The sequence below is a fragment of the Xiphophorus couchianus genome, chromosome 5 (assembly GCF_001444195.1).
Source record: "Xiphophorus couchianus chromosome 5, X_couchianus-1.0, whole genome shotgun sequence".
Taxonomy (NCBI): domain Eukaryota; kingdom Metazoa; phylum Chordata; class Actinopteri; order Cyprinodontiformes; family Poeciliidae; genus Xiphophorus; species Xiphophorus couchianus.
In genome coordinates this window covers 27,395,371-27,417,811 of record NC_040232.1, presented here as the reverse complement: position 1 = coordinate 27,417,811, position 22,441 = coordinate 27,395,371, and the positions used below count along the sequence as shown (strand labels likewise).

Sequence of the window (22,441 nt, the reverse complement as noted above, 5' to 3'; positions counted from 1 at the left end):
TAATATAAATTTGACTGTGATGAATTAAAGCGAATTACTGCAAAGAAAAAAACAAATTGTGTGTTCATTTGGGGTCGGTATCATTTATCACCTCCTGACTCGTCAGACTGCTTAATCAATTAATGCTCACGAATTAATCCATCTTAAGTGTTTCCATAAAGCTAATGCTGGGTGTCACATGGAAGTGGTGATTCGTCAAGGCTTGACCATTTGGAGAAAAGAAAAAAAAGTAAACTACGCATGCAGTAAGTGGGATTCTATCTCACACACACACGGTGTTTCTGTATAGCACACAAACTAAAATTTAGAGTGTTAAGCAATGGAAAGTCTTATTTTTATTTATTTTTTTATTCTCTTGTTTCAAAATCTTACAACCAGTTAGAAACATCTCTTTAGCAAAGGTAAAACTATTTTTATAGACAACTGGAATCACATACACTGCATAAGAGGACATAAAAACCTGTCTTCCATTTGTTGACTGTAATTCAGACTAAACATTCGCTGTTTTTAGATGATTCAGGATTACCAAAATGATCATTTGTTTAACCTCAAAATCATGAGTGAGCTAATTATTTTTCTTCAAATTCCAAAGTTTACATGTACTGGCATTACTATGCCTTTGAGCAGTTTTGGAAAAGCCCAGGTGATGATGTCATGGCTTTGGAGGTGAACCTGGCAGCAATTTGTATACAAAAAATAAATTAATCAAAGGTATACAGGTATAAACGGGGAATGTCCAATCACCCTTTTTATTTGGAGGTAAAACAGAGATGTCAGTAACAGTAATATTTGTCTAACTTAATCCCTGGATTAAGTTAGACAGATATTTAAAATGTTGATGCATCTTTATTTTATATAGACCGCCTGGTTTTATGCTTCATTTTATCGTTGAAAAATTGGCAAATTCAAAATGAGTAATGTTTTTAATTCATATTTTTCCTTTCTTTTCCAATACGTTTTCAGCTTTTATTACCCATCAGTTATTCACTATCAATGTATTTAAAAGGCAAAATGCAAAGTCCTTTTTACGCTAAATTGTTTTAAGAGGTTTTAACGGGCATCTTTATTCAATATTCCCACGGTACACAAATGCATCATGTGGTCTACCAGCTGATGTAGAAAAAACCCGGGGACAACAAGGCCGCCAGTAATTCTGTGACGCACCGCTCACGCTACGGTACGCCATTTGTGTCTAGCAGCAAAAAAGCGCGCACCCTGGAAACACTCACCTAACAAGGGGTAAGTCCGCTTGATTTATGAAATTGAGTCCATATTTTTACTCAAGCTGCGTTTAAATTGGCGACCTTTATGTATAGAAGGTGTTTTAACGTGCTGTTCAGACTATATGGGTGACTAATTCAGAGGTCGACGTTAGCCTCCTTTTTGGGCCTCTGTGCTGCCGTCGTTTTCCAAACGTTCGAGCTTGTTAGACCCGCCTTAACCCCGCTATGATTGGCTGACGTAGCCGAGGAAGGCATTTCATTGGACGCGCTGTGAGTCTGTGAAAGTACAGTAGAGGAACGTGTTGCTAGTTAGCAGCAGACTCCAGCTTCAGCAATGCTACATAATTTTACTCTGACACGGGGACATAAACTATTGAACCCTCAAATATATGGGTTTTTCCAAAAGTGGCTCACCTTGCGGAATGTTTTTTTAATAGTTTTTCTCTGGTGTAGCCGTTTTAGCGTGCTTTATAATCATCTGTGGCTAACTTTAACACGACTTTCAGTTAATGTTGCCGGGCTAGTTAGGAAGCAAAAAGTCAAACTTAATGTAGTCAGCCGCCAAAATGAACAACGTGGCTGTGCTTTTAAGTAGTTTTGTAAAATATGAAGGACGTAAGATGTTGCGTGAATCTATATCTGCATCTCCTCTCATAGCAGCTATCGTTCTAAAACGACACCTTTCACTGTCTGTTTGGACATTTGGTCTTCTCAAATATTAGCCAGACAGGCGTCAGAAAATGTACTTTAACTAGGAGTTTTATAAGATTTTGTTGAAGATTTGTTGCTTCCACTTTCATTCCACACGCACAGTGGATGGAGCTGATGTTTCATTGTCAAAATAAAACAATGCCTCCTGTGGTTTATACTTTGCACCTTTCTTGAAATGTTTAAGCTATGTTTTATAGGTTTTTCTTAAATTTGTGGATACAAAAACGTTGCATTAGTTTAATTTAATTCATAAACACAAGCGGACTCATTTGAAATGTAGCAATTTATATTGTCACTGTGAGTTGATCAGATGTACAATTGTGGCCAGTCTTTTTGTAAGCCCACCATTTTGCTGTCAGTAGAGTAGCGCAACTGCATGTTGAGAAAATGTGTAAAGACAGCAGCACAAACATTGTCAGCCATTTGTGTAATGTTAGCAATTAGGGGGAAAAAACAGCTGGATGGTCACTTTAGAAAGTGGAAATATAGAAGTTAAATTAGGAAATGAAATTAAAACATAAGTAGATAAATGGTAAATCCCCAGTCTTTGGCTTGTTAAAATAGCATGCAACAGTTAGAGAAAATCATGTTGTCTGTCCATACCTGATGTATTTTGACATGGATACAGAACCTAAATTGTGGACAAAATAGTGAAAGCTTTGCCAAGGTTTGAAAATACATACAAAAGTGAACAATTACACATTAACCTTAGTAGGATACATACATATGCCCATTGATGTGCTATTTGAACTGTGCAGTTACAGTTCCCTAAATATTCACCACCAAAAACTTTAAGGTGAAAGAATTGGATGGAAAATGCTAACACAAAGTAGCACATAGCTGAATTATGTTCAGCCCTATTTACTTCTGATTAAAACCCACTGCAACCATCCATTTTCTGGTGGTGTCTAGCTCCAGTGAACGTTTTGGATGAGAGGCAGGGTTCACCCTTGGACAGATCACCAGTCGCAGGACAGACAGACAGGACAAACAACCATGCACACACACTCACGAGAATTTAGAAAGACCAATTAACAGTCAAATTTTTTGAACTGTGGGAGGAAGCCAGAGTACCCTCACCGGCCCTGCCTACAAAAAACACCCTCACCTTTGCGTTCCCAGCTGGCAGGCTGTAGGGAAACAGCCTGCTCATTGAGCCACAGAGTCATGTTGTTCAAATCCCGCTACAGATCCCATAGCTCTGTTCCTGGCCCGGGAATCGAACATAAGACCTTCTTGCTGCAAGGCAACAGTGCTACCCACTGCGCCACTGCCTCTACAACCAGTCAACTAATAAGTAAACATAGTCCACTTCAGTGTAATTTAATCTTAGTATGATTCTCGGAGTTTTGTTAGAGACAACTGGTGAACAGACAGCATCATGGAGACCAAGGAGCACGGCAGAGAAGTTATAAAACATGTCATGTTTGCAAAAATGGAAAGAGTATGGCATAACTTCAAACCTACTGAGACATAACTACTGACTATTTATTTAACTGACAGGCCAGGTAAGGTGTGCATTAATCTGAGAAGATAACTCTGTAGGTAGCTGCAGAAATCCACAGCTCTGTTGGGAGAATCTTAAGAAGTCTGATGGGAAGGTCAATGTAGCTAGTTGTGTAAGAAAAACCTGTTTGAAAACCTGGCTGAGACTGTGGCAGAGGCTCACCTCTCAGCAGGAGAACGACACTAACCATCCAGCCAGAGCTAGATCAAAACACATGTGTCTAGGATGGCTTAGTCAAAGTACAGACATAGATCCAAACTGGGGTCAAGATTTGCAAACTGATTTTCACGGATACTCTTAATCCACCCATCCAGTCTGACTATATAGGAATTAAAAACAAACATTTCAGGGGATAAATTCCCTCAGCGTCTCCTACACCCCCCTAAAATAAACTGGTTATAAAATACGATATAATTGAATTTATAATATTTATATCATTAATATAACTCAATTAAGAGCCAAATAAAAGCCTGCCTTTAAATATATTTTCATAAGTAACAACAATCATTAAGATTGTATGTTTGCTTTTAATTATTATGGTCTGTAAATCTTTTTTTTATTTTATTTTAAAACAACATGTGATGTTGAATATTCTTCAATCAAATTTACCAATCATATTTACTCCAACAAACCAGACTTTACCTAAATGTTTCAATCTGAGATAAAGTTGAAAAAAGATGAAGCAAGTGCATTTGTTACTTAGATGTCACTCAGATAATAATGATAGCGATGTAATGAAACCTTTTAATTCTTAGAAACTACCTGTTATGTTACCATGCTTTTAGTAACAGCTCGTGTCTATTAACACTAGATGGCGACATTTACTCATGTTTAACCAGACAGAGTTGAACTGGATTTACCTCTTGACATAATCTTGGGCCGTGGTGTCCAAACATTTTGCCATGCAGGCCAAAATTGTAAAGATGACAGTAGTCATGGGCCACAAAGATTAGATTTTTAAATAAAAATGCCAAAAGGAATGTGAGTTTTTTCCCCCAAAATTGTACATGCAAAACAGTAGTCAAAAATGGGATATTTAAATGAAAGTAATGTTTTTTTATAGGATATTAATATGTAATTCATGGTAATTCTGAAATATGGAAAAAAAGTTTCACATTGATCTTATTAAAAGAAAAACGTGTCATTTCTGAAATGAGGGGGTCAATTGTCATAGGACATTATGGCCTACATACAAATTCATTCTGAGAGCTACATCCGATCTTGGAGTTGGCATTAGCTGTTATGCAGTAATATATTCTAGACACTTGGACATGCCGCATATAAATATGTTGTATTTCTTTTTTTTTTTCGCCCTCAGGATTTTGATGCGGTTTTGATGATACCCCTGGATTTCACATTTGTGCGAAACTATAACAGGAAATGATATGGAAAAAAACCTGGAATTAGGAGAGGGGGATGCTGAGAGCAAATCAGCTGAAAACGACTTTGTGAGGGTGCAGGCAGACGATATGGAGATGGAGAAAACCACAGGGGTCTCCCCTGGTAGCACTGGTGAACTCGATAAGGCAGAGGAAGAACGTGCCGAGAGGCCATTGCCAGACGGTGGACGCGAGGGCGGGGAGAACGTTTGCAAAGTTTGTGGGTTCTCAACCATGTACCCGAGATCACTGAAAACTCATTATACAAGAAAACATGGGAAAGTCATTGGAAAAAATCCTCGACCTCATGAAGAAAAGGTAAATAATCTTAATGCTAGTGGAGTCCAAGAGCAAGCCACCATAAAAACTGAGGAAGACGATGGTGAACAAAACCTGAGTCCAGATTTAGACCAAGAAGAGACTAACACGGCTCAGGAGAGGAGGGTCAGCAAGCGAACCCCAAAACCAAAGATTATTTATTCCTGCAACTACTGTGGACATGAATTTAGGGACAAGGCTCCTCTTGATGTCCACATTCAGAGATACCATGCCAAAGATGTCCCTTTAACTTGTGAGTATTCCCTTATCTCCTGTTCACAGTTGACATTTCATCCATGAAAAATATTTACATCCGCAACCATACAGGTGAATTACATTTTTAAGTGAATTAAATATTAATGTTGGCTAGTGATGACGATGATGTTTTTCTGTAGTTGTTGAGAAAGACTAAAAAGAAGGATATCTCTCTGTGTCTTTTTAGTTGAGGCGGAGGAGAACGTGGGCGAATCGGAGGAAGCCGCGGAGAGCTGCAGCACTGAAAAGGCTTCACCGTCAAAAGTGGCACCAAAGCGTGTTCTCAGCAGGTTCCAGCTGAAATGTCCAATCTGTGATTTCAGAGTGGGCAGCACTGCAGTGCTGGAAAGGCATGCTCGCGATAAACACCCCGCCCTAGAGTGGTTCCGCTGCAAAGTCTGCAACTTCTTTGCCGCGACTTCAGAGTGGATGAGTTCTCACCTGTCGTCAGATGGCCATTTGGAGCAACAGAAAGTAAAGAAAAGCTCAGAAGCTTCTTCATTTGAACAGTGCGTTGAGAAGGTTAGCAGAGACTGTGTGGGAGATGATGCAGTTGGGGGTCACCTCGATCAAGTGGTTCCTGGAGATGAGGGGACTACTTTGACCGAAGAACAACAGAAAACTGATGAGCTGTCAGAGGCAGCCGAGTCTGTGTTGACTGAGGAAGAAGATGAAGAGCTTGAACCTCCAAGAAAGAAAAGAGGAAGACCAAAACAAGGGTCTTCTACTACTTGTGGATACTGTGGCTTGGTTGTGTCCAATGCCACTAATCTTAGTGTTCATGTTCGCCGCAAACACAGCAAAGATTATGGCTACAGCTGCACTTTGTGCAACTACAGCTGTGTTACCAAGGGAGATATGGATCGTCACTGTTTTACTAAGAAGCATGTGAAAAGAGCACAGGAGAGTTCAAGTAAGAGCCCGGCGAGGGCCGACTCCAGTGCGCCGTTGCTGGAGCCAACCAGCGCACCAGCTACTGCCACACAGCCTACTGACGCAAAGCAAGAACAGGATGGGGAACTTCTCGAAGAACGCAAAGATGAAGACCAAACTGAGTCTGACACAAGCCAGCAAAAAAGCAAGTATGACTCTGTTAATGCTTGCAGTCTTTGTGATTTTGTTGCCCAGTCAATCCCATCCCTCCATCTCCATGTCAAGAGAAAGCACACCAAAGATTTTGAGTACATCTGTCTAGCATGCAGCTACTATGCCGTTACTAGTAGGGAAATGTATCGTCATGCTAGCACAGAGAAGCATAAGCAAAAGAGTCAGAAATACCTGGAACATCAAAAGAGCAAAGAACAAAGAGCTTCAGAACATCCTTTAAAAGGGACAGAGATCAATGAGCCTCCTGGGCAGAACTCCAGCACTGGCTGTGAACATCCAAACCCCTCAGATTGGTCGGGATCTTGTTACATTGACAGCCCGTGTGTGGAAATGCAAGATCCAGCTGCGCTATCTGTCACTACAGAGATTGTTCGTGTTGTGGTTGGTGGAACTGGAGGTGAAGATGAAATGCAAGTGACAACTAATACATCATCGACTGACAATGAACCACAGTCAACCAACCAGACAGCTGAGAAGACTGTGCAGCAGGCTTCAGCTGAACTTCAGCTTCCACTAGATGAGTCTGCACATGAAGAGAATCAGAATTTAGAGTGTACACAAGCAGGAGAGGAGACTTCAAAGGAAGATGTAGCGGTTGTTGATATGCAAATGTCCAAAGCTCCCCCGTTTGATGCCAGTATTGTTTCCTTCAAGGCCCTTGCAGAGCAGGAGGTAACATTGGCAGAGAGTATGGCACTGGAAGGAGAGGCCCCTGTCATATCTTTGACTGGAGGGCCAATATCTAGCGTTATGTCCCCCAGCTCCACATATGTGAGAAAGCTCAAACCAAAGGAGGTGAAGGTTAGGGATGAAGCCAAAGGCAGCAACTCTCGCATACGCTGCGAGGACTGCGGCTTCATGGCGGACGGCCTCAGTGGCCTCAACGTCCACATCTCAATGAAGCACCCGTCCAAAGAGAGGCACTTCCACTGTCTGGTGTGCGGCAAGTCCTTCTACACCGAGAGCAACCTGCACCAGCACCTCTCCAGCGCCGCCCATCTCCGCAACGAGCAGAACAGCGTGGAGGAGCTGCCCGAGGGGGGCGCGAGCTTCAAGTGCGTGAAATGCACCGACCGCTTCGAGACGGAGCAGGACCTGTTTGTCCACATCAAGGAGAAACATGAGGAGCTCCTGCGGGAGGTCAACAAGTATGTGCTGGAGGACACGGAGCAGATCAACCGCGAGCGCGAGGAGAACCAGGGCAGTGTATGCAAATACTGTGGCAAGGTGTGCAAGAGCAGCAACTCCATGGCCTTCCTGGCACACATTCGCACACACACCGGTATGTGAGCTCGCCTTTTCACACTCACTCACTGAATCTTCAACTCGCTCTCCTACTTTGAACATGTTGTGAAAACATGCATATTATTATTAGTAGTACCACATAGTTTAGCTGCTTGATTTGAAAACATCATTACGTATGCATTATTACAAATTCACTACTTTGCAGCTGCATACATTATTAAAACCTCTTGTAACTGATACAGATTACATACGCTGCTCTTTGGAAGTCTGGTGAGCACTTAAATGTAACACGTTTTCCTGAATATGTCAAAACAATAATTTCCTTTAGTGAGTGTCTAGCGATTAGGCCTTTGTTTTTTAGATGCAACAGCATGAAATAGGACGAAACAGACTCCTTCAGTGGCCGCTTAGGCTATTGTTAAGGCCACTATCTACTTCAGCCAGGTAGTAGTTCTTTTTGTAGAGGTGAAGGTAGAGACTGATTGAGCTTCAAACCAACAGGAGAGACGCTAATGGACCCCAGATTGGGATTTCCTGAGCAACGCTTGGTCAGAGACATGTGCGACTCATAATTGATGTGTCCATTACCAAGACTCAGTTGTAATTATAGTCAATAAGTCTCTGTAAATGTGTTAAAGCTTAGGCTAAAAGCATTGGAGGTCCAAAGAGAGGTGGGCTAATAATTTAAAATAATCAATGCAGACATATTCAAAGCCTTTAATTTCCCTGGTGTCTGTATGTCCATGTTTGCGCATATATATGTGTGTGTGTTTGTGAGAGAGAGAGGGGTTGTATGCCTGGCGAGCGTGCGTGCGTGTGTGTATGTCAGCCTTCATGGCTACCTGATTATCCTCAATCCATTAGGATTTATCTTGTCATTTATAATGCAAAGCAGGGCTGCATTGGTCAGGGTTTCGGCTGGGAGACGTCCGGCAGGTTAAGAACACGGGGCGCTCCATTACTTTTCCCTGACCGTGTGTATTAATTGCTTTTAAAATCAACTTAATGCAGGAACGAGATGTGAGGGCGCCATCAATAAACGCCCCTCTCTTCCTCCCATAGTCCATCCCCCCTTTCAGGCTAAACTTTAATGGGACTTTAATTGAAGTCCGTGCTCTGTGTTTACTGTGTGTGTACATGTGTCTTTGTGGGCGTGTGAAGCCTCCTTTTAGAGTCAGATAAAGTAAGGAAGGTTTCCACTTGGAGACAGTGGATGGCCTGAGTGGGTATTTTAGCTGACCAGCTAACCTGATGACTATTTATCCAAGTTTGTCTTGACTGTTGATTTTACCTTATGTATAACTGCCTAGCTAAAGTAAAAAACACGGGATTATCATGAAAAAGGTCAATATTTTTTGTTGCTTCTTTCAGAGGGTGAAACTCATGAATTATATAAACATCGAGGGCGAAAAATCACCCTGTTATGTTTTGTAGTTTTGATGCTTATGGCATACAGATAATGAAAACTCCCCTTGAAAATTAGAATATTGTGTATAATTAATATATTGGAAACTCATGTTGTCACCCCCTAGTCAGCTAATTAACTCAAAACACCGTCAAAGGTTTTTTGACCCTCTCAGTGGTCTTTCAGTCAATAGACTGGACAGACGTGCAGAAGACTGTCATGCACACCCTCCACAAAGAGGGTACGCCATAAAAGATTATTGCTGGTTGTTCAGCATGCTGGATCCAAATATATTAATAGGAAGCTGAGCGGAAGAAAAGTATTTTAGGTAGGAAAAGGTGCACCACCAACTTGGATAACTTCAGCCTTGAGAGGATCGTCAAACAAAATGTATTTAAGAATTTGTGGGTCCAGACCCAAATTCAATTGAGAATCTGTGGCAAGACTTGGAAATCAAATTATATTTGCCTTATGTCTCACAATTATAGACTGATTTTGTGTTGATTCATCCCAGGAATTCAAGGGGCATCTGCACATTTTATTCCAGTGCAATGTTCTTAAATTTAAGGTGGTGTTGGAGGAAATGATGCCGTAGTCCTAGATTAATTCAATTTATCTAATTTTACAGATCCTACATCACGGTTCCTCGTGTGCCAAAGTCCGATTTCTTCCTGCTGAACTCAAATGGCTTAAAGCTGTGAAAACTGGAGGTTAAATTCCAATGATTAATGCTTAGCTTCTACACTTTTCATATTAATGGTTACCCTACACATATTCATAATTTTACCCGGTGTCATAATTCTTGAGTTTTGACGTCACTTACTTAGTGTTACTTAAGAAAATGAAAGTAGTGACACTGAGGTCCCAAAAGATGGCATCCAGTCAAGGGCACATTAAAGTTTCAAATAAACAGTTTGTTTTGTTTTTATCCAACAGAGCTGTGGACTTGCTTAGGTGATTAAATCCCCACTTTTATGTGCGCTTTCCGTTTCGAAGACGAGCCTTATTTCTCCTCGTTTTGACAGCATATGTCAGTTGCTATTATTGCTAAATTCTCTCATTACAGTGAATTATTTACCTTTCCACGTGTGGCCATTCATTCTGAGAGTGTGTTCGCGGGGGCCGCGGTGGGGTTCTGCCAGTTTCTGAGCAGGGAGCACGTCCAGATCCTTTTAATTAAGACCTAGTTTTTATTCACTTGATTAATCAGTGAAATCAGGGAACGGTGGTGGGAGGCTGCACACAGATTTGTCAATTTGTCCCTTTAAGGAAACCCGTACACATGGCTTGCGTATTGCCAATGAGCTGGAATTAGCATTTCGAGCTAAATTGGTCACTTTTTCACCAAAGCGAGCTGTCTGACCTCAGACCGAAGCTTCAAGCAATGTGCACACATGCAAGGCATGGGAGTTAACACACAGGGTGGGATTTGGGTTGCTATTTAGAATTGCTAATAAAAAAAACAACCACCCAATACAATGGCAATTTCTTTGTATGGATATTTTTTTTAAAGTGGCTCTTGAAAGGATATACACTCCTATTAATATGTCAGCTTTTTGTGTTTAAAAAAAAATCACATGTACTTTGCCCATAAAGTAAGGGAACTTTTGTTTGGCTTTTATTTTTTTTCCCCTTTGTTGCAAGAACACCTACCGCTAACACTCCCTAGATGTTTTTGCCAAAGTGACCAACATGACTATTTTGGCTGAAAAGCAACAAATGCTATTCGAAGATTAGGACGGTGCCCCACAGCAGTGTGTGACCAAGCTGGTGACCAGCATGAGGAGTAGGTGCCTCTGTTTGCTCCATAAATTAACTGTTAGATTGAAAACATGCCATGTTTCTTGAAACGTCAACGATCCAATCAAACCGAAATTAAAAATGGCCTAGTAAATGTGGCACCATTTAAGAGGAAAATAAGCAGGCTTTCCAACAGTATACTTACTGCCATGAAGCATTGTTACAACAAAGACGAAGTCATCCAAACAACATTTTCTCAACTTTTCTGCAAAGTTTAGAATTTTACACATCTGCTGTGCAACTTAACTGAAAAAAAACCCAACCAAAAAATTAAAAAATTGAAAAAAATACATAGTCATAATAACTCAGTCACAAACTTAAGCTAATTGTTTGTTTCCTGCATTTTTAGTAGGAGCCTACCAGCATCCTTGCAAAAGTTCTCCTAATGTATCAGACTGTGGGGACATTTCTTGTCAAGTAACCCAGATGTTATGTTAAATTTAGTTCTAGACTTTGGCTGAGCCACTCTAAAACCAAAACTTTAATTTGTTTTTTGGTAAATCAGGCGTCCTGATCTGTTATTTTTGTAAAGAGTTTTATCAGATCAGGACTGGAGCCAAAATGAATGGAAGAAATATATCTTTTAATATTAACATACAATTCAATTAAATAATACACCAAATCTGAGCGTTTTATGACTGTTATAATACATGAAAATCCTTGTCAGCAAAGAAAGGTATACTAGTACTCACAGGCACATGGACACGAACAAATGGGTTATTCATAGGAAGGAAATGAAAAGGGCCTCATAAAAGTAAAAGGGACAAAATGGCAATCTGTAGACGAAGAGTCACTCAGAAACTTCAGATCAAATCTCACACAGGAACTCGAGAAGGAACCACGAGTCAGCTTGGCTCTTTAGAGAACTGTCTCGGGCAAGAAACTGAAACGGGGCAAAAGGTCTAAAAAAAGAAAAATTACAACCATTTTGCAGTCTTTAGATCATTCCAGGAGACAACAACCTTAAAAGCTTTTCTTCCCCCCCCTATGTCAGGTCTATACCCTCTGCCAAGCTTCTTCTATGTTGGCCTTCTGTCCTCAAGTTTGTGTAAGAAAGCAGTTAGTTCAAAGAGAGCTCACTTACATTTCCTTTACTACTATACTATAGCAGCATAACAATCAGCTTCAGCTTATGCATTGAAAGATGCTTTTGTTTGAACCAACACATGTTCATCCATGTTGACACAAAACCTGTTCCTTTTTGTGAACAGAAGGATTTTTGTCGCGTTTTATATTTGCATATAATATTTGAACTCTGTGGAAGAGCTTGGGACCTGCAGCCACAGGCAAATTGTACCCAACAATGAACTAGAGTCGTTGAGGTCCATTAGTCTCTTCCTTTTGTTTTGAGAAATTTATTGCAATATTTCTGTGACGCAACACAAAAAAACCGGTGTGCCTCTTTTACACTCAGTTGTTGTAATCAAAACCTTACGAAGCCTATATTATTACCATCTAAATATATCTAAATATATTACATGTATAAATAATACATGTTATAGTAGTTTATTAGTCAAAGTTACTGTCATGTGCCACAGTTTATTTAGAATTTTTGTAAAACCAAAGCCTGAAAGCTGGATGAAAAAAAAAAGATATATATTTTTATATTAAAAAAAAAAAAAAATATATATATATATATTTTATATATATATATATATATATATATATAAAGGGAACATTCAGCAGCCGGGGGAATGTGTTAAAACATGCTTCCAGGTTGCATAAAGGGAAGTGGAGGACGGCTTTGCAGTTTACTCGTGCAGTCCTCCACATGTCAAAATATTTCAGGCTCCATTGCATCATTGTTTAATTTCCATTGTCATGTTTGTCAGTTGTGGAAGTGCAGTATTAACATACTTCATGCGTTTTTTTGTTGTGTTTTTTTTTTTTTTTTTTTTTTTTTACAAAAATGCTGCCACGTTTTAAAAAAAAACAAGAAGTACAATTTCTTGGCGTTGTGTACAGAAACCTTTCACAGATGCCACGGAACTATGTGGCGACACGCAGGCAGAAGTGCTTCTCTGGGTGCACTTTTCACACTCTGGTGCTGACAGGTGAAACGTTTCAATAAAGGATCAAGTTTAATATATCTCTGACTTGGAGCCAAAATTCAGATCCACTCATTTCTATGTGGGGGAAGAAAAAAAAAGATATTTGTAAGCTGAAATAATGGAAAGGAAGGAAAAGAGATTGAAATAAACTTTATGTGGGTATCTTGCAATCTCATGTGTCAAAGAGAAATGGAACAAACATGAGCACAAAGTCATTTATTCATGTGAAATTGACATGTTTTTATTCTTATTTTCCTCCAAACCTGAAAGCTGAAGGCTACGGCAGAAAGTGTGTGGCATGTAAAAAAAAAAAAAGAAAAAAAAAAAAGCTTAAGACATCACGATATGTGAGGTGAAACATTGCATGAGGTTTCTCTCTCCTCTCAGGAAATGAATTAGTCATTCTCTGTCTCATCTGGGATGTGAAGCAGCCACATTGCCCCTGTGTGGATGGCAATATTAATTTAACATGACACCGCATTGATGGTCAATTTCAGTTTCAGGGAGGCTGTTTAAGTAGAGTGGTGGAGTATTAATGTGATAAGATTTTTGAAGAGGGTTGTGTGGGGTGGAGGCGACAGTACATCCCTCTCTCTCTCTTTCTACTCTGCCATGTTTCATGCTCAGCCAGCCATCTGGACAAATCATCTCCCCACACGCCTCTCTCTCTCTCTTCTCAACTTTAGGTTGGATGTGTCTGAAAGTGTGTGAGTGAGAAGGGAAGAAAGGACGATTGTCTCTTTATGTTTTCTCAGTGGCCAATGTGTTTTGGGAACATAAAGCTCGGCTGTGAGGCGGGGCTCTGAAACTGCATGTAGGTGTGATGGTGGGTGTGGTGTGACCCTGTGCGACTGTCGTTTTGTTTTTTATTAGGTGTCGACGGCAGTATTGTTGTGTGTGATTTCTCGGCGTTTGGGTGTGAAGTCTGCAGCTACAATTGGGGCTGTAATAAGTTTTTCCCTGTCTTTATTAGCTCCTGTGTTTATGCCTATGTAAATATGTGTAGTGTACTGCAGAGATATGTGAAATGAAGAGGCTGGCCATGTGCACCGCCCCCCCTCCACCGCTTTCCCCCCTCCACACACCCTCTTTCTCTTGTCCCTTGTGTTTATGGACCTTGTTAGCACAAGCTTGCCTTTCAATCTTCGTTACTGGCGTAAAATTCGATGTGTCGTACTTCCAGCTCACAGCAAGTGAACCGTGTATGAACGAATTAGTAATCTACACAAAGTGCTTAATCAAATCAGCAGCTGCCCCTGGAATAAATATTGTAGAACGTCTTGGGATATTCGCTGGCAGAGGGTGAGGGTTTGCTCAAAGATGCATGCGTGGATATCATACCCGGCTGCCACTTAGAGTGAAGTGTCGCACTGTGTCATGCCAGCCTAAATTCGGCTCAGCCTGCTAACAAATTCTACATTTGACTTCGTCGTACGCATATGCTTAATTTATGTTTTTTGGGGAGGCTCTATGAAGAGTAGGTACAAAATAAATTATAATAATATTGGATTTAGGCGTTTTATTTTTTCTAAATATACCAATCTTGAGATATGGTGTATTTCCTCAGTTTTCAAATATTTACATTTCACTCCATTGCATACAATGGTCATTAGTGAATTTGCATAACGGACATCCAGTGAGAACATACCATGTTTTAACTTATTATAGTGTAAATAAATGGTGCTGAGACAGACATTCTCCATTGACACGACTTTATTAAAACATACAGTAATACATAAATCACAAAAAGAATAAAATGATGAACAAAGATTTACACAGAAATTAAGTGGAAGAAACCATGACTTGTTTACCGGGGTTTTATTCATTCAATTATTCACTGTGTATGTGTAATTAACCTTAAATAAATGGTAATTAGGGCTATTTGTAGCTATACAAATGGCATACAGTAGCTCTGATGTATAGGTTTTCATTTTGATGCATATAATACAATAAGAATACCCTACGGTGTTGGAAGATACCTATAGACAGGCATCCACCCATTTACAGATTATTTTTAGTTCAGTATGTCACTTAAAAGTTCTACATTTATCCACTATAGACTGCTAGAGGGCGATACTGAGCTGGTTTCTGCATTGTGTGCTCAGGTGAAGAAGAAAACCGAACAGAAAGTGTTCTTCAGCGGAATATCAACATAGTTCTCGCATCCTTGTTATTAGAAAAATCCTCCGAAATATGAAAACAGCAGAGATATCTCGTCGCTAAATTTCTTTACAACAACCTTTGGTGTTTTTTTTAAAATTTCTCCTCATAATGTAAGATTTGTTTTGTTCATCTGCTGTGCGCGTGGTGCCAGCCTCCGACACAGAGCTTTATTGTCCCTGCCGGCCTGCACAACCAAGGTCTTCACACAGTGCTGGGCGTCACCCAGAGCTTTGTTGCAGGAGGGACTAGTTCATTTCACAAATTGTTGAATTGTTTTTATATGAAAATATGGAAAGCTTCACACATTATATGCGGTAAAGAGGACTAAGAAGTTTAAATCAGGCTGAAGTTTTTGTCCCCTCTGGGCCAATTCGTCCTGTCACCAATTCGTTCACACACGTCACCATTTTGCCCCTCCCCACTTCAATTTCATACACTTGTTCTTCAGTAGTTTCATGTCGGTTTATTTATTTTTGTAGTTCAGTGTATGTAAGATTGTAGTGACAATCATAAAAATGCCTAAATCTAAAGGTTATGTCCAGTTTCCAATGATTTGGTCTCCGTTTAAGAAATATGAAAAATTCATAGACGGTAGCATGACCATTTAATGATTGAAAAAGATATAAAATTATTTCCAAGAGATTGAAAATGTCAATCAGAGGTGCTCAACCTCTTATTAAGAAGAGGAAAATGGGGGATTCTTCTGAAACTAAACATCAGCCAGGTAGAAACTAAAGTTTCAGCCACAACTGCAATATCAATTGTTTAGGATGAAAAGAAATCCCCCCACAAATTAACTTCAAATGTCACACAGGGCTCTCCACTCCAAGCCACTTTACGATGCACATGAAGAAAGACTGCGCTGGAAGGTCGAGTAACCAGGAAACAGCTATTTCTACACACCAACGTGACAAGACAAGCCTCAGAATTTGTTGAGGAATAAGACTGAACTTTACGGCCATGATTGCTTCAGTTTGAGATGAATCAACAAGGTCTATGATTAACAATGCTACATTCCTACTGTGAAACATGGAGGTGGAGCATTTGAGACCCAAGAAACTACAGGGAAGTGAGTCAAAATTAACAACAAAGATGGTTACTGGAAAATGATTTGCTCTCGACCTTCGATTGGTTACAGCAGGAGAAACTGAAGGTTCTGGAGGGGCCTTCTCTGTCACGATACGCTTTTGATCAGAGTCATGTTGGTAGAAAAGCAGAAAAGTTTAAACTCTTCCAGGCTACGCAAACTTACAAGCACAACTGCATAAAAATGATAAACACTTCCCTGCAGACTCTAACTGAAGGAGATGTTTTTGGAACGTACCGGACTAATTTCTTGACATCAGACATCCAAATGTATCCCCTCGAATTCACAGAAGGTGACTTTTTTTTTTTTTTGTGTAGAATGCTCCCTTTAAGTTGAGCTGGTGGCTGCTCATGCATCACACAGATAGTGCAGGCATCTGCCCTCACTGCTCTGCGGTTAAATGATGGATGGCGAAGAGAAGCTTTGCCACTCTCTCAAACGCTACCCCGCCCTCCGGACTTATTAATGACAATAATTAGGAGGAAACCTCCCTGAGAAGCCCGCCAGAGTGATTAGTGCTTTAATGATGGAATGGGAGGTAGCGAGTGCACCCAGAATTGATTTACGTATTCGCCCTGACCTTTGGAATCCAATTTACACATCCACAGGCAAAGAAAGAGTCGGTAGGAGATGAAGGAGAGTGACAAGGATAGATAGAGAGTGAAAGAAAAGCTGCTTGGCACTTGAAGTGGGACTCTAGTTTTTATTGGTGCTGAATTAGAGACATATGTCTTTTAAAAAAAAAAAAAAATCTTTCGTTCTTTTTTTTTTTTTTTTTTTTCTTATTGTTGCGTCTGATTTGCTTTGCAGGATCTAAGCCCTTCATGTGTAAGATCTGCAACTTTGCCACTGCTCAGCTGGGAGACGCCCGGAACCACGTGAAGAGGCATCTCGGGATGCGAGAGTACAAATGTGACATTTGTGGGTGAGTGACAAGAGTCGGTTTTCGTGTGGCTAAAACACTTCTTGGTTAGCTTCCTTCCTTCAGAAGCCCTTCACTCAGATGACGGCGGTGGCGAATAAACAAGCTTTTACATGCATAAGCAGAACTTGCAGAAATGTCTCAGGAGGAACTGTATCCGCAGCAGCTGCCAAAGTGTAGGCCGTTTTGTCAATTTGAGATGGAAACAAATCATCAAAAGCCAGGATTTGTTCCGCGAGCGCCGCTCTATGAAGTGTGAACTACAAAATTATCTGTATTATAGCCTGCCTAGATTGTATTTGTCTCAGGTGAATTTAAAAGCCAACCCAGCGTGAGAGAGAAATGGAACCATCGGGTTTATGAACGTCAGAAAATAGTGTTCCTTTAATCTAGAGATGTCCCGATTTGATCACAGGTATCGATTTGGGTCCTGATGCGAGCTTTGTTAAATGAACTGAAACAGAGTCTCTGAAGAAACTCAAGAAATGATAATGTCTGCGAAATATGTTTCGTACATATTTGTTAAAACCGTCACCATGTCAATGACTGTAACAAGGACAATCTGAGGAAAGTTTGAGCTCCTCTACCTCCTTCCAGTGCCATTATTAATGTCTGAAGAAACCCGTCCCGATCAAAAACAACAATCAGAGCCAGGAGGAGGGTCTTATTGCTGTCAATCAAACTTGTGTATATGGTTCTAAATGTGCTAATGACTAATCCGTAGGTTAAGCATTCAACCCACAGGCTAGTCACATGTGAACTGATTAAATTATATTAAATACACAGTTTGAGATCTGTGAAATCTGCTTCAATTGTGAAAACAAGAAAACAGGAATTCCGAGGTTTCCTCAAAATATGTCAGGAATCTTGTGAAGCGGCTAGCTTTTACTTTAAGCTCATGATATTCGCCGACTGTGTCGTTGTGCTTTTACACGGCACTGATTTAAATGAAGTTTTGAGCTGGGAGTCCTTATCAGCAAATTCCTGTTCTCAAAGAACTCTGAACGGTGCAAAAATAATCCTCCTCGTCGTCATTATTTTAATCTGTTTAAAACCGCCAACAACAGAATTGAACTGATTAAGCTACGAAGTGAAACACTTGACATTATGTACTGTATGTCTGTGTGCACTTATTGCTTCGTGTCTGAATATCGGCAGTCCAAAAATAACATGAAAATGCGTTAATATTGTGGGATTCTTTATTATAAAAGAAAGGGGGGGGAAAAAACAATCATCTGCATCAACTTTCCTCTCAGCATAAGGTGAGAGAGATTATTTAGCCAGCTGTACAAATAATCCTAATTGGAAGTTTATGTAGGTTACCACAAGGCTATAAATACCCAGTAGTTGAGGAGTACGGCTGTTCCGGCGGTACGCCGTACCCCCTGCATGTTGACCATATGTTGTGCTCAGCTCCCTCCATTCCCGTGATAGACCTCCTCACAGCTTTGCCATGTTCAAATAAACGTGTTAAGCTGTTTAACACACAGCCGGGGAATAGAGTAAATTGTGGGATTTTCAACCTTTTTTTTTTTTTCCTGAAGTTTCTGCAGGTGCTCGTTCTCCGGGACGTACTCTGCTAAAGCATACACGTCGGAAGAGAGCCGTTAGTTTCTCTCTGTGCGATTTTTAAATTTATTTCATTTTTTTGGGTGTGTGGGGGGGTGGGCGTGTGTGTGTGTGTAAACTGGTGTCATTCGGTCTGGTTGCAGGCAGATTTCTTTTTTATTTACTTATTTCTTTTTTATTTTTGTTCCTCCAAAGTTGAGCAGAGCAAATGTGTTTATTTGCTCCCGCTGATGTTCGCAAACATATTACAGCAGGAGCCAACAAGCTTTGCTTTAAACACACCATCTCCTTTAATGAGAGGAGAGGCTCATGTTTCACAAGCCCTGAACATTCCCCCCCTCCCCCCAACACACACACGCACACACACCCCAACCACCAACACACATCTGAAAACCCGCTTCTCCCAAGTGCAGCAAACATGTTGGGCTTTGACCAAGCGTCTCGCTTTACAGCGCGTGCGCGCGCACACACACATGCGCGTACGACTGGAGCGGTTCTCCAATATGCTTTTAAATGGGACTACTAAATACAACCCCAGGTTTCACAAATCATGCGGCTGTAGGAGCCGCGTGCTGCCAGTGCCAGCCACCGGTGACAAATCGGCCCTGTGTGTGCTTTCAGGACTGACTGATCACCAGGCCATCCCTCGGCTTGACTAAAGAGCAGCAAACACAAAGAAACTCCCAGCAACAACCTCATTAAGGCCAGAGCCATACATACACATAACCCGGCCTTGCCTTTTTTTTTTGCTGTTGTTAAATTTTTTTCATCCCCCCAAAACTTTTCACACTTTGATACGTCCCTAATCTGAATGTAAAGCATGGTACTAATGCGTGGCAATGGATCAGGTGTAATGTGGGATGTTATTAGCCGTTTTGTTTTAGTTTTTTTTGGGGGGGGGTGACCCAGAAAAAGTGAGATCATAGTGAAGGGAATGAAGGCGTTTTACTTCAGGAAACGGATGTTTTTGGGGGAATTTTTAGGCGCAATCACACTTCATCATGTCAATTAACTCACCACTTTGTTTTTGGACTCCTTTTTTTTCCCCATGCAGTGTTGGTTTATGGTTTTCATTAATCATTGATAAACTTTCCTTTGCCTCCATAGCATTTATCGTCATTTTGTTTCAGCTCAGATCATTTCCTATCCCTTTTTCCCAAAGAAAAGGAGGGAGAACAATAACAACAACAACAAAAAAAAAGATTTCTGCTCTTCCATTGATCGCCACGTCTTCCTTGTTAAACTTCCAGACTGGAGGATTACCTCGCCTCTGACTCTTTGAATGAACGGACGCGCGGCACCTCGGCTGTCCGCCTCGCTTTAGCAGCTGCCTGCCGCTGCTTTTCTCTTCCCGGGAACCTGGGGGGAGTTGTTGATAGTTAAAGATCATATTGTTTTGGCATTTAATTAAGAAATGCAAATGCAGGGCCAAGACAGATTAGAACCCCTGACCACGCTGCCAATCAAAGCTGATTACGGCAGTCAGCGTCCTGCTCGCCATTCACTTCACGGGCATTTGGCTGCCGTCTCGTTGTTTCATTTGCTTCTCTCTGTTGTAGCCTGCAAAAGTATTCACATCCATTAAACTTTTCCACATCTGGAAATATAATTCTAATTCAGTTTCTGGAAGGAAATGGATACATTTTTAAAATACTGCACAAATAATAATAATAATAATAAAAACAAACCTATAAAGTTTAGCCAAGAGGCTCACTGTCACTCTGGAGGAGCTACAGAGTTTCACAGTTGTGGAAACAAAGAAAGAAAGAAGGAAACACATAGCCCGAAACAAACGGATGGAAAGGTTTGATCTTTTTGTGGAGAAAACGTAGGACTAAATGTTAGGAGGAAGGTGGACAAGTAATGTTAAGCAGAAAGCGTTTGCCTTGATTTTGCATGACAATGATGGCTGTCAAAATGAACTTTTCTAATCTTAATGGCCAATTTGTAAATTCAGATCTGAGCATGCCGAAAATGAATCACAAAACTCAGCTTATTGCTCCATGTATCGTCTCTTTAGTTGGCATTTTTTATGCAGCTAGACAGAACCCTAACCCTGCAGCACTGATTAAAAGTGCGCTACAAAAAAACCAAAGAATAACAAGTATTGTTGATCTAGTTTTATGGTGCAAATATCTCAAAATAAGACAAAACCTAGCAAGATTCAGGAGTTTGTTTTGAATCAATAATTCCTTGTTACCGATGAAAAAGTTCTACGTTTTCACTCACAGTCATATTTCTTTGATAATACATTTTTCCCATGTTAGATGTGAAATAATCTGCCAGTTGAATTAGTACTTCTCTCATCAATATTAGGGAATCATTGACTTAAAACAAGCTGCTGTATCTTGCTGAAAAGTCACTTGTAAAGCAGTTTTGTCTTGATTCAAGTTTAGTAAAACATTTGCTCTAGAAACTAAACAAAAAAATACTTGGTGAGATTTAGTTTTTTTTTGTGATGTGAAAAATAAAGCAAATCTACTTGTAAGAAATAGTTCAGACAACAGGATCAGGGTACATATTAACATTTTTGAAACGCCAGAAAGTCATAGTTATCACTGTAAAAATAAATGTTTACCTAACCAGCTTGCATCTCTACAGCGAGATCATAAATGTAGAGGTGGTACGCTGACCTATCATATGTTGTAAGGATAACCACATACTGTGTGATGATGCGAGTCTCTTTAGAAGTGGAGCGAACGAGTGGAAAAGCATCAAAAAGCAGAGCGGCAGGAAAGAACCACCTTGTCTCTGCAGAGGCTAGCTTAAAACTGGGAGACGCACGGATATCATCACACCTGAATATTAAACCTGTCCAGGAGAAAGTCTGAGGCTTCTCGTACTCCCGGGAAGAGCTACAACAGAATGGTTTTGATCGACACCTATTCATGTGTTAAAATGGCCCAGTCAAAGTCTCAAGCTTAACTCTAGCTGAGAATCTGAGGTAAAATGTGAATACTGTTGCTTACAAATGCTCCGTCTAACCTGACTGAGCTTATAGAGAGAAACCCCATGAGGCTTGCACCTGTGTTAACTCTGGGAAATCGAAGGGGTGTGAATACTTTCCCAAGGCCTTGAATGCTCTCGCTGTCCTACATATCTATCTGCTTACTTTTGTTTTTCTTTTTGAAAAGCCTTATTTGTCTTAATTTGCCTATAAAGAATTCTTTAGATCTAAAAAACCAGCAGAAAAACACAAATTGGCTGTTAGCATGCAAGATCAGATTCTTCAAATTTAATTGGTTAAGAGAAAAAGAAAAAGGATGGCAGAATCTTGCGTTTCCTCCTGGTGTTTTTTTTTTTTTTTTTTTTGTCCACAGTGGGGCTTGGCTACTTAATGAGCCTCCTCTTCCTCTCCTCCATCATCTGGCAGAAAGGCCGTGGATTCAGCACTTCCAGCTCCCGCTCTCTTGTCCTCCCTAAAGATGCAGCGGACGTCCAGTGCTGTTGTAAGTGTTAAATTATGGATAAACAGTCTAAATGCTTTGAAGCATTGGTTTAATATCTCGGCTCGGGCCCCGGTAGCGGGAGCAGCATCCGCCGCGGACGCCGATTGTCCTCATGTGGATCGGCGTTTTATGATTATGGGTCACGAATCCCCCACCCCCCTTTCTACTCTCCCGTTCCCCCGAGTGTCACTTGAGAAATTTGAACAACTGTTTAAAACCAACATCTTTCTGCCAACACACACAAAAAAAG

The 22,441-nt window shown here is 40.5% G+C and overlaps 1 protein-coding gene across 1 annotated transcript in view; it reads left to right on the top strand.

Annotated features, from left to right (window-relative positions):
- Nucleotides 1–1,102: 1,102 nt before the first annotated feature.
- The window catches only part of znf407 (zinc finger protein 407), a 196,700-nt gene continuing 175,361 nt past the window's right edge, over nt 1,103–22,441 (top strand). The window contains exons 1-4 of the mRNA XM_028018396.1: nt 1,103–1,239; nt 4,760–5,391; nt 5,581–7,782; nt 17,062–17,176. Coding sequence (XP_027874197.1) covers nt 4,827–5,391; nt 5,581–7,782; nt 17,062–17,176 — 2,882 coding nt within the window. The 5' untranslated portion in view covers nt 1,103–1,239; nt 4,760–4,826. The remainder of the gene's footprint in view (nt 1,240–4,759; nt 5,392–5,580; nt 7,783–17,061; nt 17,177–22,441) is intronic.